General features: G+C 42.0%; 1 protein-coding gene across 3 annotated transcripts; it reads left to right on the top strand.

Annotated features, from left to right (window-relative positions):
- The first annotated feature begins 1,097 nt into the window (after positions 1-1,097).
- On the top strand, positions 1,098-10,840 carry macir (macrophage immunometabolism regulator). 3 transcript variants are annotated; one of them, XM_007893132.1, is made up of 2 exons: positions 1,098-1,140; positions 9,077-10,840. In XM_007893132.1, exon 2 carries the CDS (start codon positions 9,091-9,093, stop codon positions 9,712-9,714), a length of 624 nt encoding a protein of 207 aa, XP_007891323.1. In that variant the 5' UTR covers positions 1,098-1,140; positions 9,077-9,090; the 3' UTR covers positions 9,715-10,840. The 3 variants fall into 3 exon arrangements, with proteins under 3 accessions (XP_007891323.1, XP_042194772.1, XP_007891322.1); XM_042338838.1 differs by lacking the exon at positions 1,098-1,140 and adding an exon at positions 1,175-1,222; XM_007893131.1 differs by lacking the exon at positions 1,098-1,140 and adding an exon at positions 2,558-2,633.
- The last annotated feature ends 5,070 nt before the right edge of the window (positions 10,841-15,910 follow it).

The raw sequence follows: 15,910 nt of genomic DNA, 5'->3' as shown, positions 1-15,910 counted from the left end.
CTTTTAGGGAGCCAGTTTGTCACTGGATTCAAAGTACTTCAAATGCCTGATTGGTAACCCCAAGCAGGAGAGAAGCTGAGGACAGCAGCCTCAAAAAGATAGTTCTTAAGATGCGTTTCAAAGATTGGGTGGGACGGAGTTCCATTGACCAGGAGCAGAATGGCCGAAAGTTGGCAGATTGGTTAAGGGACATAAAGCAGGCTACTGTGAGCTGGGACGGTAGAGTTGGAGAAGCTAAAGGAGGTAGGGTGGTGCGAGACCATGGAGATATTTGAAGATGATCTTCGATTTGATCCGCTAGGAGTTCGGGAATAGATTGAGCTGAGCGAGAATGTAGTTGTTAGGAGTAGGAGGGGTTTCGAATGGTAGTTGTGCAGGTGAGGGAAAGCCGAGAGTCCGAAAATATTTGGGGGTTGAAGAAGGTGGAGTGAGAATCTGTGCAGACCAATGTGGTCGTTGCATGAGGTGAAAAGTTGCTGATCACATTAACCTGCCAAGGAGAGCCCCAGTCTTGCTGACGTTCAACTGAAGAAGGGTAGATCTCACTCCAGGACTTGATATTTGCAGGAGCTCCTGGATGCCACCCTGCGTGAAAGGGCGCTATATAAACCCAAGTAGTTGTATTTGTCCGTCAGTGATCCTGGAATCGAGGGTTTTTACAAATACACATCTAAAATCATCACGCAAAACATTCTTACGGCCCGGGATGTACTCGAGGACTGTAGCGAACAGCGCTCGAAATTTATTTTGCAGAAAATGAAACTTGGACTTAATTTAATTTTTTTTTTGGGTGGGGGGGGGGAGTGGGGAGGGGGGGCATTGATTTGAACAGTGCATTTCTGATTTGGAAGGAACAGGAACGAAAAAGCATTGGAATAAATTTGCTCCTGGTTTTACTACCAAATAAATATGAAAATCCCTGTTTAACCCCTCCCCCCCCGGGTCAGTGCTGCTCTCCTGTTCAGTCCCTGACAGATTGCAGCTCCCAGTTGCTGACATGTCGCTTACATCAGAATCATGTGACAGATCGCGCTGCGCTGCGCTGCGCTGGACTCAGCCCCTGTTACACCCTCAGCACTGCCACAGCCACTGCCACTGCACAGACACAGACACTGCACTTCCGCAGCCACTGGTTCAGAGGTAAGACACAGAGACACTCTCACACACACTCTCACACACACACACACAGACCGCAGCTCTCAGCGATTCAGCTGAACCGCAGGTTGGTGTCGGCGCTGCCCCCGCGCACCCGAGTGTGGTGCCCGATGATTGCTGTTGTTATTATTTTGGGGGCAATTTGCACAAATGCCCCAAACCTCTCCCCCCCCCCCCAACCTCTCCCCCCCAACCTCTCCCCCCCAACCTCTCCCCCCCAACCTCTCCCCCCCCAACCTCTCCCCCCCCAACCTCTCCCCCCCCCACCCAACCTCTCCCCCCCCCCCCAACCTCTCCCCCCCCTCCCAACCTCTCCCCCCCCCCCCCCAACCTCTCCCCCCCCCCCCAACCTCTCCCCCCCTCCAACCTCTCCCCCCCCCACCCCCACCCCCACACCCCACCACCCGGTTTTGAAAAAGCAAAAGGAGGTTTGATACGGGAGGGGGGGAGGGAGCGGCTGAGACACAGACCATCCTCCCCAGGGCTGGGCAGGGATGGCCTGTGCTGGGCTGTGCAGGGCTGTGCTGTGCAGGGCTGTATTGTGCTGGGCTGTATTGTGCAGGGCTGTGCTGGGCTGTGCAGGGCTGTATTGTGCTGTGCTGGGCTGTACTGTGCTGGGCTGTATTGTGCTGTGCAGGGCTGTGCTGGGCTGTATTGTGCTGTGCTGTGCTGGGCTGTATTGTGCTGGGCTGTGCAGGGCTGTGCTGGGCTGTATTGTGCTGTGCAGGGCTGTGCTGGGCTGTATTGTGCTGTGCTGTGCAGGGCTGTGCAGGGCTGTATTGTGCAGGGCTGTGCAGGGCTGTATTGTGCTGGGCTGTATTGTGCAGGGCTGTGCTGGGCTGTGCAGGGCTGTGCTGGGCTGTGCAGGGCTGTATTGTGCTGGGCTGTATTGTGCAGGGCTGTGCTGGGCTGTGCAGGGCTGTATTGTGCAGGGCTGTGCTGGGCTGTGCAGGGCTGTGCTGGGCTGTGCAGGGCTGTGCTGGGCTGTGCTGGGCTGTGCTGGGCTGTGCAGGGCTGTGCTGGGCTGTGCTGGGCTGTGCTGGGCTGTGCTGGGCTGTGCTGGGCTGTGCTGGGGTACCTGCAGCCTCTCCTCCTCTCGGGTGGGGTTTGGGCGTCTGGATGTTTTGTTGTTGCTCAGAATGGGAAATGAATATTCCAGGTCAGTGTTTGTGAGTTCAGACCTGACTGGACAGAGCCTTCTCGGGGGGGGGGGGGGGGGAGAGGCCGCTGACTGGACCGGGGGGGGGTGGGGGTGGTGCTGGAGGCATTTATTGTAGGGCTGGTTCTCCTGCTATGTGTGTGGTCTATTGATGGTCTGTGTGTGCAGCCACTGTACAGGATATTCCCAATGACATGCAGGGCTGAGCTGCAGCATTCCCAAACCTGCCTGAACAAGGGCATGCTGTGTGCTCAGTGTTCATCACAAGCCTCTGGTCACTGCCAGGGTTGGGTTTAGAAGGATTCAGGCAAAATCAGAGGTAAGAATTGCAATGTTCGAACCCGTCAAGCGCCCACAAATGTGGTTTGAGTTAATGAAGCGCAGCCCAGAGTCCACTAGTTATGATTTTTTTAAAAAAAAAATTGGGCAAGGAGAACAGCCGGAAGGAAGTAAAACATTTTTATTTGCTATTTCTTCCTCCAGCGCACGCTCACTCGCTGCTGATTTCCTCATCCGAGCAGTGAGCAAGTGCATTGGCTAAGGCGGTGCATGAATGACATCATTGGTTATTCAATGCTAAACAGAAAATGGAGCAGATATGTCAATGATTGAAAACGTGTATTAAAAATCATAACACCCGTCTGGGCAGTCAGTTGGTCATGAAATAGACCGCACATATTGACCAAAGACTGGTTTGGAGGTGTCGGGTTTAAATAGGATAAGTGCCCCTTAAAGCACTATTGCCCGTCTAGAGTGAGCACCACCCAAACCAGCAGACCATATATCAACCTAGTTTTGTTCTCTTTCAGCTTTGTTAGTTCCTCTGAGGAGACTCTCTCCCCCGCCCCCCCCCCCCCCCCAAAACAACTTTATTTATTGGGCGGAAGTCTCCCAAGCAATCATTTTTCTTATCCTTTTCCAACTGCTAATCATGGTACTTTCCCCAATGTCCATCTGCCTGGATTTTTATTTGAAAAATATTCTTAGAAAGCAAAAATATTAAACGTTTGTAATGTAATCACTTTGCTGAATTAATAAGGCACGTTGTCAAATCGTGAATTCTTGTTGTTTCTGTTATATAACTTGTATTTGGAGATTATAAATCTTAAGTGAGAAAGATTGAGTGGAATGTCTCAAGTTAATCCTGGAAACCTCCTGATAATAATAATATAATAATAATAATCCTTGCATTTGATATAGCGCTTTTCACGTCGGGAGGACGTCCCAAAGCGCTTCACAGAATACACTCTAAAGTGAATTGACTGTATATTTGTGGGCAAACACGGCAGCCAATTGCGCACAGCAATGTCCCACAAACAGTCATAGATTGAAAATGACCAATTTATTATTGTTTTTTTTTAGTTTTGGAGGGATTATTATTAGGTGTGTGGAGTAAGGAAACTTGCCCAAGGTTTCGCCCTCTGCCTGGAATTGAACTCAGGTCTCTCGCTTGCAAAGCGAGTGCTCTAACCACTGAGCCATAGGACTCCACATGATCCTCGTATACACAAATGTCCTAGAATTGAAGATTCACTGCATGATAGTTACATTTGCAAGGCAGGGAGAACTGTGGAGGCAGATTTGTGAAACAGCTCCACAAGATATCTACCTGAATTAATTATGGACTATTGAAATTGAGTACAGAGGTAAATTCAGGGCACTACACGTAGGAAGTAAAAATAGACCTTAAAAAGTAGGAATTTGCTAGGTGAGTCATTGCACTCTATGTCCAAGTAGTGTATGGCAGCAATAAACAAACCAAGAAGTATGCTGGACTACATAGCAGGATTAGATTTTGATAATAATAATCCTTGCATTTAATATTGCGTTTTTACATCTTCTAAATGTCTCAAAGCGCTTCACAGAATAGACTGTAAAGTGAATTGACAGTATATTTGTGGGCAAAATGCGGCAGCCAATTGCACACAGCAGTGTCCCATAAAGAATCGTGGATTGAAATGACCAATTTATTATCGTTTTTTTTGAGGAATTATTATCAGGCGTGTGGTGTAAGGAAACTTGCCCAAAGTTTCATCTTGCCGGGAATCGAACCCAGTTCTCTCGCTTGCAAAGCGAGTGCTCTAACCACTGAGCTACAGGACTCCACAAAATCATTCTTGAATTGTACAATTGATCACTGCAACAAAAGGCCCTACAGACAGTGCAGAGTAGAGACCAAGGCTGATCCCCAATATTGGAGAGATGCTTCAATGAGTCGTTACCTGAGGTCCCATCTGCCTGTTCAGGTTGACATTAAAGATCGCGTGGCACTATTCGAAAGGAGAAGAGAGTTTCTTCCGATGTCCTGTCCAACCATCCCCAAATAGAATTAGTAACTCACTCCATGGCTGTTATTGGGACATTGTGGAGCCCTGTATCTTATTAGTTACAGCACTCGCCTCGCAAGTGAGAGGTCCTGGGCTTGATTCCCAGGCAGAGCGAAATGTTGGGCAAGTTTCCTTACTCCACTCGCATCTGTTTACCGAGCAGTAAGTAGGAACCCGGTTGTTAGTCAATTGATGGATCGCTTTTTCGGGAGTAATAATTCTTTCAATATAAATTTTAAAAAATAAAACAATTTTTTTTCACTCAATCCACGACTGTTTGTGGGACACTGCTGTGCTCGATTGGCTGCCACATTTCGCCCACAAAATATACAGTCAATTCACTTTACAGTTTATTCTGTGAAACACTTTGAGACGTCTAGAAGATGTGATAAGACACTTTATTAAATGCAAGGATTATTATTATTGCTGTGCACAAATGGCTGCCACATTTTGCCCACAAAATACACAGACAATCCACTTTACTGTATATGATAATAATAATCCTTGCGTTTGATATAGCGCCTTATCACATCTTTGAGAAGTCTCAAGCGCTTTACAGAACATACTGTAAAGTGAGTTGACTATATTTTGTGGACGAAATGGAGCAGCCAATTGCACACAGCAATGTCCCACAAACAGCCATGGATTGACTGACCAATTGTATTTGGGGGATTTGTTGGCAAGACACCAGGAGAAACTCCCTTCTCTTTTTGAATAGTGGCACGGGGTCTTTAACATCCAGGCAGACGGGACCTCAGTTTATCGTTTCCTCCAAAGAACGGATCAAATGAAGGATTATTATCATTTTTATAAAAAATTCTTCAACCTTGAAAAGAGGCATCTCAGAGGGGACTTTATAGAGATATATTAGATGCTGAATGGGACAGGTTCAGACTCACTGAACCTATGTGCAACCAAGGCTTAATTCCCAGCTGTTCTTCCTACCCAACACCCAGCCTCTGTAGAAGAACGCTTTCCTCCAACTCTGCCATATTGCCCGCCTGCAACCGAATCTCAGTGGTTAGTGCACTCGCCTTGCAAGCGAGACACCTGGATTCAATTCCAGGCAGGACAAAACTTTGGGCAAGTTTCCTTACTCCACATGCCTAATAATAATAATCCCTCCAAAACAAAACAATAATAAATTGGTCATTTTCAATCCACGGCGTCTGTGGGTTGAAAATGACCAATTTATTATTGTTTTGTTTTGGAGGGATTATTATTATTAGGCGTGTGGAGTAAGGAAACTGCTGTGCGCAATTGGCTGCTGCGCTTTGCCCACAAATATACAGTCAATTCACTTTACAGCATGTTCTGTGAAGGGCTTTGAGATGTCTAGAAGACGTGAAAAGAGCTATATCAAATACAAGGCTTATTATTATTATCTCACACCCAATGCAACCAAAACCCTTATTCATTCATTCGTCATCTCCAGCCTCAATTTTTCCGGTGTCCAGACTCCACTGGCTCCCTATTCCAGACAAATCAATTTCAAGATATTTGTGTACAAATTATTTCATGCCCTGGTACCTCCCTACCTCTCTGACCTGCTTTCACCCAAATTCACTACTCTTTGCTCAGCTGGCTCCGGCCTCCTGCACGTCCCTCATCCCCTCTGCTCCATCATCATCGGTTGTGCCTTCAAGCCACTATGCCCCGAAAATATGGAACTTTCTGCCTCAAACCCTCTGCCTTGCTCCCCTCCTGGCCTGTCTTCACCTTGCACCCGAAGACTTTTCTCTTCGACTGTGCCTACAATCTCATCCCTTCTCTCCCTAGCTCAGGGTCAGATTTGTCACTGTTAAGCACTCCGAAACGCTGTCCTGCTAACTTATAAATACAAGTTATTTGTTAGTTTGTCATTTGGTGCTTGTTGGAAAGAGTGTAATCGCAGAACAATATTTTAGGACATGCACAGGCAGCAGGACAAGAGGCACGGCTTCAAGGTTGTGCAGGACAATTTTTAGGACAGATACTGGGAAGTATTTCATCACACAGAATACTCAGTTGGAATGGGTTATCAGAAAGAATTGTGATCAAATGGGTGAAGCACCTTTATTCAAAGCTCTCGTGGTCTATACAGTCTCCTCTGGAGGGTTTGACTTCATTCATCATTTTTAAAATTATCCAATTAAGTCTTTTTCCTGATTATAAAGTGGAGTCCTGTAGCTCAGTGGTTAGAGCACTCGCTTTGCAAGCGAGAGACCTGAGTTCAATTCCAGGCAGGGCGAAACCTTGGGCAAGTTTCCTTACTCCACACGCCTAATAATAATCCCTCCAAAACCAAAAACAATAATAAATTGGTCATTTTCAATCTACGACTGTTTGTGGGACATTGCTGTGCGCAATTGGCTGCCGCGTTCGCCCACAAATATACAGTTAATTCACTTTACAGTGTGTTCTGTGAAGCGCTTTGGGACGTCCTCCCGACGTGAAAAGCGCTATATCAAATGCAAGGATTATTATTATTATTAAAGCCTTGCATCCTATCCTATTGAGTTTAGTTCCAAAGTGTTGAAATAGTAGGGCCAAATTTGTGGTCCTAAATTTAGAGATTCTTTAAGCATCCAGAATGGATTACCTGGATATACTAGGGGTTGCCTCCTGCCTCCCCCCTTGACACCATTCTTGATACTGTGGAACATTGCTGTATTAATATTGGTTGTTGTATTCACCTATAAAATACACAGTCAATGCACTTCACAACAAATCCTGTGAAGTGCTTTGAAATGTCCTCCTGATATGAAAGGAGCTATAGCAGATGCAAAGATTGTTCTTGTTATTATGATGTGTATTTGTTTTCTGGCTTGGGGATCACAGTTTTGAACTGTTGCTTCGCAAAATTACGGCTTTACTCTTGAGTTTTAGTAAAGTTTAGTAAAACTGAAGTAAAGATTACCAACCGATGAACCAAAAGATAATTGCAAGATCCTGGTTCAGGCTGTTGGCCTTGAGAATGGTGGGTGGGACCTGTCCACTTCAAGAACATCCTGACAATTCATATTTGAGACTTAAAGAGATCTCGAAATATAGACTGCAAGATTCACCCCAATTCCTCTTAATTAATTTGTACAAATGGCATCTGCCTTTTTCACCTCTTAAATGGATGGGTTTATTTGTAATTGGCTTGTTTCTCTTTTGCAAACATGCCCACATTATAAATACAGCTTTTAGCAACTTCACACAATCAGGACAGAGGACGTTGGCAAAATCTCTGGTTAAAAAATTACAGATGAACTGAATGATCCTGGAACAACGGAATGAACCTTTTGTTTATTTTTGGTACATTTAAAATATATTACAGTTGAATGGAGCAAAATCATAAACTATCACAACTTGCATTTATATAGTGCCTGTCACGCAGGATAGTCTCCCAGAGACTGATCAATGGCAATGTTTGACCCAAGGGAAGATGATGGTAGGCATGGTCAAAGAGAAATCTTCAGGTTCAATTTGAAGGAAGGCTGAGGAATTGAGACAGGGAGTTCCAGATATTCAGAGAATCGATGCTGAAGACACGACCACAAATGGTGGAGCATAGAAGTCAGGGAATGCACAGAAGTCCCAAGGCAGTTGAGTGAAAGGGGCAGGTAGAGGAGTGGGATGTGAGCAAGTTGGAGATGTACAGAGGTATGAAAGCACAAAGTGATTTGTAGGTGAGCGTGAGGATCCATCTGTGACGGATCAAGAGAGCCTGGCAGGACTGGCGTGATGGGGTTTGGAGTTCGTTATTGTTATTACAATACAATACAAAATTACATTTGATTATGCACCTTTCACGTTGGGCGAACGCCCCAAGTTACTGTGCCCCATTTGGGTGCAGGTAAACCATAGTATTAGTAGTTCCTATTTATGGGGCTATTATCTAGCTCAAGGGCAGCCTTGATACTGAAACTGGTTTTGTTCGACTTATATACTTAACAGCCTACGATTGAAGGGGGTGAAATTCAGAACAAATCTACGCAAACACTATTTCAGTGAGCGAACAGTGAACCAATGAAACAGGGTCCTTAGGGAGACAGTTGAAGCAAGAAGTGTTGATTCTCTCAAACAGATAGTTTTATTTTAGGAAATAACCTTATGAGATATAGTATATAGGTAGTTTGGGACATATGTGCATGTGACTGCCAGGAAGTTGGAAGGGGAACTAGATGGACCTTGGTCTTTCTTCGTCTAGCATTTCTTATGTTCTTATATAATGTGTCTGACATTGAGATTGTATCCAGGTGCTCATTCCCCTGGTTATATTATCACTCAGACTCTTCAGAGTTGTTTTAGCAAGGAGCTAAAGATTTCCCAGTTATTGATTAAAACATATGGTACTGTTAAGAGGCAAAATTGCACAAATTGTGTCCATGTCTTTAACCTTGTTAAATGACTGTGCTCGTCAGTGTTAGCATCCTAATAAGTCTTGTGTTGTACTTTGGTCTAACAGCTGACGTTTGGGGAATGGAAGTGGATCTCGGAGGGATTTCCAGGGCAGCTATGTCTGTCCTTTCAGCGCCTGCTGTGGATCTGAATTCTGCTGGCAAATCTGAGCCTGAGAGGCCTCGCAGCTCCAGCACTCCCTGCTCGCCCATCAAACGCACTGTGTCCGGCTATCAGATCCTTCACATGGACACCAACTTCTTAGTTGGTTTTGCTACAGGTGAAGAGCTTTTAAAGTTGGCTCAAAGGTGGTCAGGTAGTGAGGGAAGTGTAGCAGAGGCTCTGCCCAGCCAACATCCCAAGCAGCGGGAGGTGGGATTGACACGAAGTTCCCGAGTATACAGAACCAAGAATCAATACTATCAGCCGTACGAGATCCCAGCCGCGAATGGGAGAAGGCGACGAAGGATGCCAAGTTCAGGAGAGAGAACCGTCAAGTCATTGTCCTTCGAACCCAGCAGATGTCTGCGGGGCCCTTTGCCACTTTGTCTCATTAAGGGTAAGAGGGCCCAGTCAAAATCCTTGGATTACCTAAACCTGGATAAAATGAACATCAAGGAACCTGCAGACACAGAAGTGCTACAGTACCAGCTACAACATCTCACGCTCCGAGGGGAACGTGTGTTCAGTAGAAATAAAACCTGAAATAAAAAAGCATCCGGTGCTTTTATCCAAGCGGTATAAGGAGCAACACTGGATCTGCAAGAATCAGTGGGATATTTGCCCGCTTTTCATTGTGATTGATGGAGTCAACGAACTGGATAATTTGACAGTAGATATTTAAACTTCTCTGATGGAATATTGATTCTATACAAACTGCACCAGGTTGCAAAAGCAGTGCCCTTTCTGATAGGATTAATGTGGATTAGATAGTGTAGGCGGATTATTTTACATTCCAGAAAGAATAGAAGCTCCAATGTTACTGGTAACTGGTAAATGTGGCAAATGGTCTTCACTGTTGTAGTTATGGCAGGTGTAATACAAAATGGCTGAAGTATTGCTAGCCCTTGTCTTGTAGCAATAATAATGTACTCATCAAAATCCTCTTTAGGACACTTTCATTTCACTTTCAATTGTTTAATTTAAGAATTAATATATAAGTAATACCAATGTTTCCTATAATCGGCAAACATTTAAAATACTGTATGTGTCCATACATAGTTCCTGAGACCTGTATTTATTCACCAATTAAGTAATCTTTAGCTGTTCGGGCATCAGTAAATGCCAAAAGCTCATTTTAAACTGACGCCATAGTTTGTAGTTATATGAAGACTTTGTTTACACTTGAAACTTGAACTATTAAACCATTTGAAATATATCAGAAGACAGCTATTTGAACTTGTTCCCACTAATTTGCTGCCACAAACAGATTTTTGACTGGAAATCCTAAAGATTTTTTGGAGAACAACAATACTAAATGTGCTTCAACTTTCAGTAAATTTCAGCAAAGCTGACTACGTGAACTAGTCCATTCCTGATGTTTCATAAACCTGGATTTTCCAACATCAGTGAAATACATATACAAATGAAAATGATTGACATTTGTAGAATGGGAGGATGACAGCCAAAAGTAACTTGAAGCCTACCAGGTCAAAGTCAGCCTGTGTCAGTATGTGTGTGTGAATGAGTAACTAAAGATCAACAATTTTTTGGCAGTATGTTTTAGCTTTTGAATGTTATGAAACGTTTCTTCTTAATACAGGTACAGTATATATAATATTTGTAACTAACTTAAGGAAGTACCAGCATTAAACAAATTTCTCACTGGTTTCTTTAAACTTTTAAATAGTTTTAAACTTGAACGCTGTTTCAGTAAAGCTGGCTGCATTAATTCTGTTTCATCCAGAAACTTTCCAATGTGCAATATAATGGTCGCCTGTATTGTGCACAGGCTTGATCAGGAACCTTCAGATGTTTCTGATCTAAATTTGGAATTCAGATGCACTGATATCAATTAATTCAATGTTCACATTTACGTTGTACTTATGGAAGATCCACATTAATCAGGATTAGCTGTCACTCTTCATTTTCAATAAGTTGTGTTTGTGAAAAAAGTTGAATGTCTTCTATTTACGTACTGCCCATCACAATCTTGAATTCTTGTACACCTCCATTATCTGGCACAGCTTGTTTAAACTGGGTTCAAAGTCCAGTGAAATAAGGTTGTTATCTTATGCAAATAACTGTCCATTATTTATAGCTTGGCTTCCTAAGGCAACTTAGTGTCCTCCACAGGTTTGTTTTGGTTTCTAAAGATGACTACAGGGTAAAATACTGCACCTTTTACATTCACATAATATGAACTGGGAATTAGCAAATGAAATGCAAAGAATTATGAAAAGAATTTGAAATACTCTGGACCCAATTAAAATACAGGGGAGGTGTGACTAACTCACTCAAAATCCTTTTACTTTTTGATTTTTAAACGTCCTTTGTGGTTCTAGAAACATTAAAATGTATTTCAGGCCATTGGAGATCTATAGCCCATTCATTACCACCAATGCAATGTGTTTTTTTTGTGTGTGCTTTTGCGAACGCAACAACAGGTGAAATATATCGTGCATCAGCTTGATGTCAGCCTGGCTCAGTTGGCAACACTCTGTTTTTGAGTCAGACAGTTGATGGTTCAGGCACTATGTTGGGACGTTGATCTCATTGCTCAGGCTATAGGGAGTGCTGTGTTGTCAGGAGGCGCCATCCTTGGTATGAGACGTTAAACCAAGGTCCTGTCTGCCTTTCAGATGGGCATTAAAAATCTCATGACCCTATTCGAAAAGGCAAGGAAATTTCTCCTGGTGTCTGAGCCATCAAGCTTCCAGGTAAAAATGTAGTCATTCACTTCATGGCTGTTTGTGGGATATTACTGTCCAACAATTTGTTGCCGCAATTGTTGTAAATACAATCGCTGCCCTTTACAGAAATATACTGTGAAGCACTTTAAGTCATTTCATTGTAAGACCTATATCAAAGCTAAGGATTATTATTGCCTCTGTTCTTACGGTTCTGTTCTTATAAAGATCAGTAAAATTATTGAGATAAACAAAATTATTTATTAAATCATAGTAAAGTAATCATTCAGCAATATTTTGTTAAATCTACTGGCTAGGTTTTAACAATTTAAATGAGTTTGCGCTTCTATAGTGTATTATCACATTGAAATGGCTCAAATAGCTTCAAAAGTATTTACTGTTAAGTGTAGAGACTTTGTTTTTGGAAGCAAATACAGCACTGATTTGCACCAGAAAGGGCCAAAAACAGCTATGAGGTGTTTGAAGGCTTGTTAACTAGGACACTAAGAGGAATTGCCTTTATTCCAAATAGTCGAATAAGATCTTTAAATTAGCTAATTCTGCCTGAAATCTCAAAAGAACAATCAAATAGTGTCCATTATTGTAAAATGCGAACAAAAAAATCTGACCATCACAGTTTTGAGAATCATATCCATAGATTAAACTAGATTATTCATTTCCTGTTTTTCATTTAGTTATTTTCTTTAATTAAATACAGAAGCCAATGCTCCTATTCCCAGGCCTCTGACCAGGGGTTATATTGAATAAGGACACTGCAGACAATCATTTATATAACTGGATCAGACTTTCTGAATTAATTGTTTGGAGCCAGAAAGGATTTTTGATTTAATCTCATGGTACTGAATGTATAATATATACGCACACACATTTATTTAAATAATATATAAATAAATAGTTATATGATGATCGGAAATAACATGAAATGGGGAATTTCTTCGAACTAAATTGTGTTATCATGATAAAAACTTCAAAGAAACTTAACACCAGCATTGCAAATGCATTCTTCGGATCACTGAAGTAATCTCTTTGTTTTTGACAGTCACATATAAAACCATATATGTTTAATCCTGGGGAGAACACGTTCCTGTTTTAAAATTGAAGCCAAGTCTTTGTTTGCACTGAAAAAAATCATAGAGTATAAAGATTAGTTTAATTATTGTACATTTCTTAAATCAGTTTGGAAATATTCTAATTTCTGACGTACAAAATGGTCTGAGGCTATTTTTAAAATCTTCATCGGATCTTGTCTCCTGTACCATGTCAAGTAATACTCTGATCTGATCAATATTGAACAATATAGCACAGGTTGTCATTTTCCATTAGTAATCAAAATTGCAATTTATAAACCTATACTATTAAACCATATTGAGTTTATAAATGCTGATAAGCCATTAAGTTGAAGGATGAGAATTTAACTGGGTTACAGTAATTAGTAACAGATAAGTACAGCAGTCTCAATCATTTTCGTAATACAATAAAGCTGTTCTGACCCACTGCTATATTGCAAGCTCAGGCCATCGCTCTTCTCTCAGCACATGCACAAGATAGAAGTAGCAGCTTCTGCTTCCCATTGATTTAAAGGGGAAATTGGATGATGAGAATTCAATTGGGGTCACCAATGCTGCAGTCAGACTGCTTCTCCAGACCTTAATCAGTTTGCTTGCAAATGGCATTCAGAAACAAAGCCTTGTGCAACGGTAAGAGGTTTCAAACAGATACGAATACCTACTTGGTTATGGAACATAATGAACATATCATGGGGCCTGTGGCTTAAAGTTACATGGTAATTTCTTGACCCACCATGTTTCCTGAACGGGCTGTGAGGTGGGGTCACGTACGCAGACTAGTACAATTTTACTAACCTGGCTGCAAATATGAACAAGATCACTTGCAGCATTCAGCTTGAACATAGTCTTATTTTCACTTGTCAAAACCTTTGCAAGTGTGTCAAGAGTGTTAACTGAAATCAGTTAGAGCTTTGTCATTTTACCACAAATTTTACCTCATAATATAACGCTGAATCACCAAACCTTTGTTCTTTGATGGGCTGTTGGATATCTTGTTTCTTTACATTTTGTTCTGCGTGTTTTATGTGTTTTTGCAAGTCTGACAGCAGTATCTTTGCTGGCTCAACCTTTGCTTAACGTGCTTTCAAGAAGCATGATTTTCTCTTTTGTGCCAACACTTTTCCCCTCAGCAATTCTTAACTGCCTAAATATGTCTAAGATTTAAACACTGCTGCCTTATCTGGGAATACTGTTCTAACACCTCTCTTGGACCGGTTACAAGAAATGTGCTGTCTTGGAATTGTTTCTTCCCCAGCCTCTGGTTTCAAATTTCTGTGTCTCTGTTGCATCCTCTCCTGTCTATGTATCAGTTTGCTCATTGCTTCTTTTGAACGTTCTTTGTTTCACAATTTCAAATAAGACAATCCTCCGCCACTCTCCATTCTCACTTCATTCATATCAAGGCTCATTTTGCAGTCGCTTAGTCTAACGCATTCCTTCACGGGACCACATAATTTTCTCCTGCAAATTTTTAAATTCCTGCTTGCTGTTACCTCACCACTTCACTTTTGTGGTTTTTTTCCAACTTGGTCCTGCACTTTGGGCCTTTGCCCTTGACCTAGGTTTCCAATTCCCCCACTAGAATCATGCTGCACACAATGATTCCCTATAAGCATTAGGACAGCTTTTTCAGATTGGTTGTTCTGAAAATTTTACTTGGTGAATCAGTTTTTGTATTTAATCATTGTACGTGATGATGATTTTGGATGTAACTGTTTTTTCTCTGTGTTTACATAGATATAAAGCTGTCATTTCAATGTCCTGTATCAAATTGCATGCATCTTTTAGTAAAGTTGGATAATATTTAATCTTTGATGTATGGATGTTATTTACGAGTACATGCATATATTCTTAAAATGAACTCACGCAGTAAAGAGAATCTTGTTAAGTCTAAATGTAGATAAATGAAGCTGAATTTTTTTTTGGTTTATTATTTATGCAGAACTTACAATCATTTTCATCTCAAAACTGCCTTTAACGTTTATGACCTGCAATTGTTTTGTGCTTTAATTGGCACATTATAGATTTCCTTCATTCCTTTTATAAGAGAGAGTGCCATACTGGATCTAGTTTGCGCTATTTCGTAACAGGATTCCTTAATAAGGAACCTGAGTTGCACAAATAAAGGACTCCTTCAGGTAACAGGAAGAACATCATACCAACCTGTGGGAACTCCGCACTCAACACAATCTACTTCTGGACAGAGTTACAGGTTAACAGGACTTTTAATAGGATTCCTTCAGTAAAAGTAGACCCTCTAAAATAAACCACACTCTGTGCTAATCAGGGATTAGACTGTAATAAACACATTAATTTTACCAACAATTAATGTCTTCTGGAAATTGAGTTTAAATGCTTTATGATGTCAATCTTCTCTGTTCCCTCCCTCTGTGGCCTCTTGTGATCTTGCTGCTCCCCCTCAGCAACACTGGCTTGCTTCATGACCCTATCATTGGGGAGCGATCTTTCAGCTGTTCTGTCCCTACTTTCTGGAGACCCATTTGGGTTCTGGAGGACACTTTGAGATGTCCTCTCAACGTAAAAGGCAATGAATCAATGTAAGGTTGTTGTTTTCCCTTTATGGTTGATTTGCTTTACAGAAGGTTGGCACCATATGATCCAAATGTTGCAAAATAAACCTGTTTGGCTTTGTAACTCCTCTGTGTTTTTGATATGCTGTCAAAATAAAAGAAATCTTTTTAATCCCTTACTGCACATCTAAATATTCTTGTGTGGATTCCTCCTTCAGTTAGCTGATAGCTTCCTGGAAAATGTAACTTCCAGCGATACCTGTCATGTTACATACAGAAGATAACACACCTGCCATGGCCACATTTCTTTTACACAGAAGCTTCAATCCTGATACATATGTCAAAGAATACATCCATTCCCATATAAATAGATGTAACATTCCATCCCATTCAAAACACAAGGCCCAAACCTAAATGACAGCAAAGTGAATGA

The sequence above is a fragment of the Callorhinchus milii genome, unplaced genomic scaffold, assembly GCF_018977255.1.
Source record: "Callorhinchus milii isolate IMCB2004 unplaced genomic scaffold, IMCB_Cmil_1.0 Scaffold1, whole genome shotgun sequence".
Lineage (NCBI taxonomy): Eukaryota > Metazoa > Chordata > Chondrichthyes > Chimaeriformes > Callorhinchidae > Callorhinchus > Callorhinchus milii.
This window is presented reverse-complemented; position numbering and strand designations above follow the sequence as displayed.

What these genes read in the sequence shown, in the direction of transcription:
- macir (XM_007893132.1), top strand. Translation starts at nt 9,091, where the DNA reads ATGGAAGTGGATCTCGGAGGGATTTCCAGGGCAGCTATGTCTGTCCTT.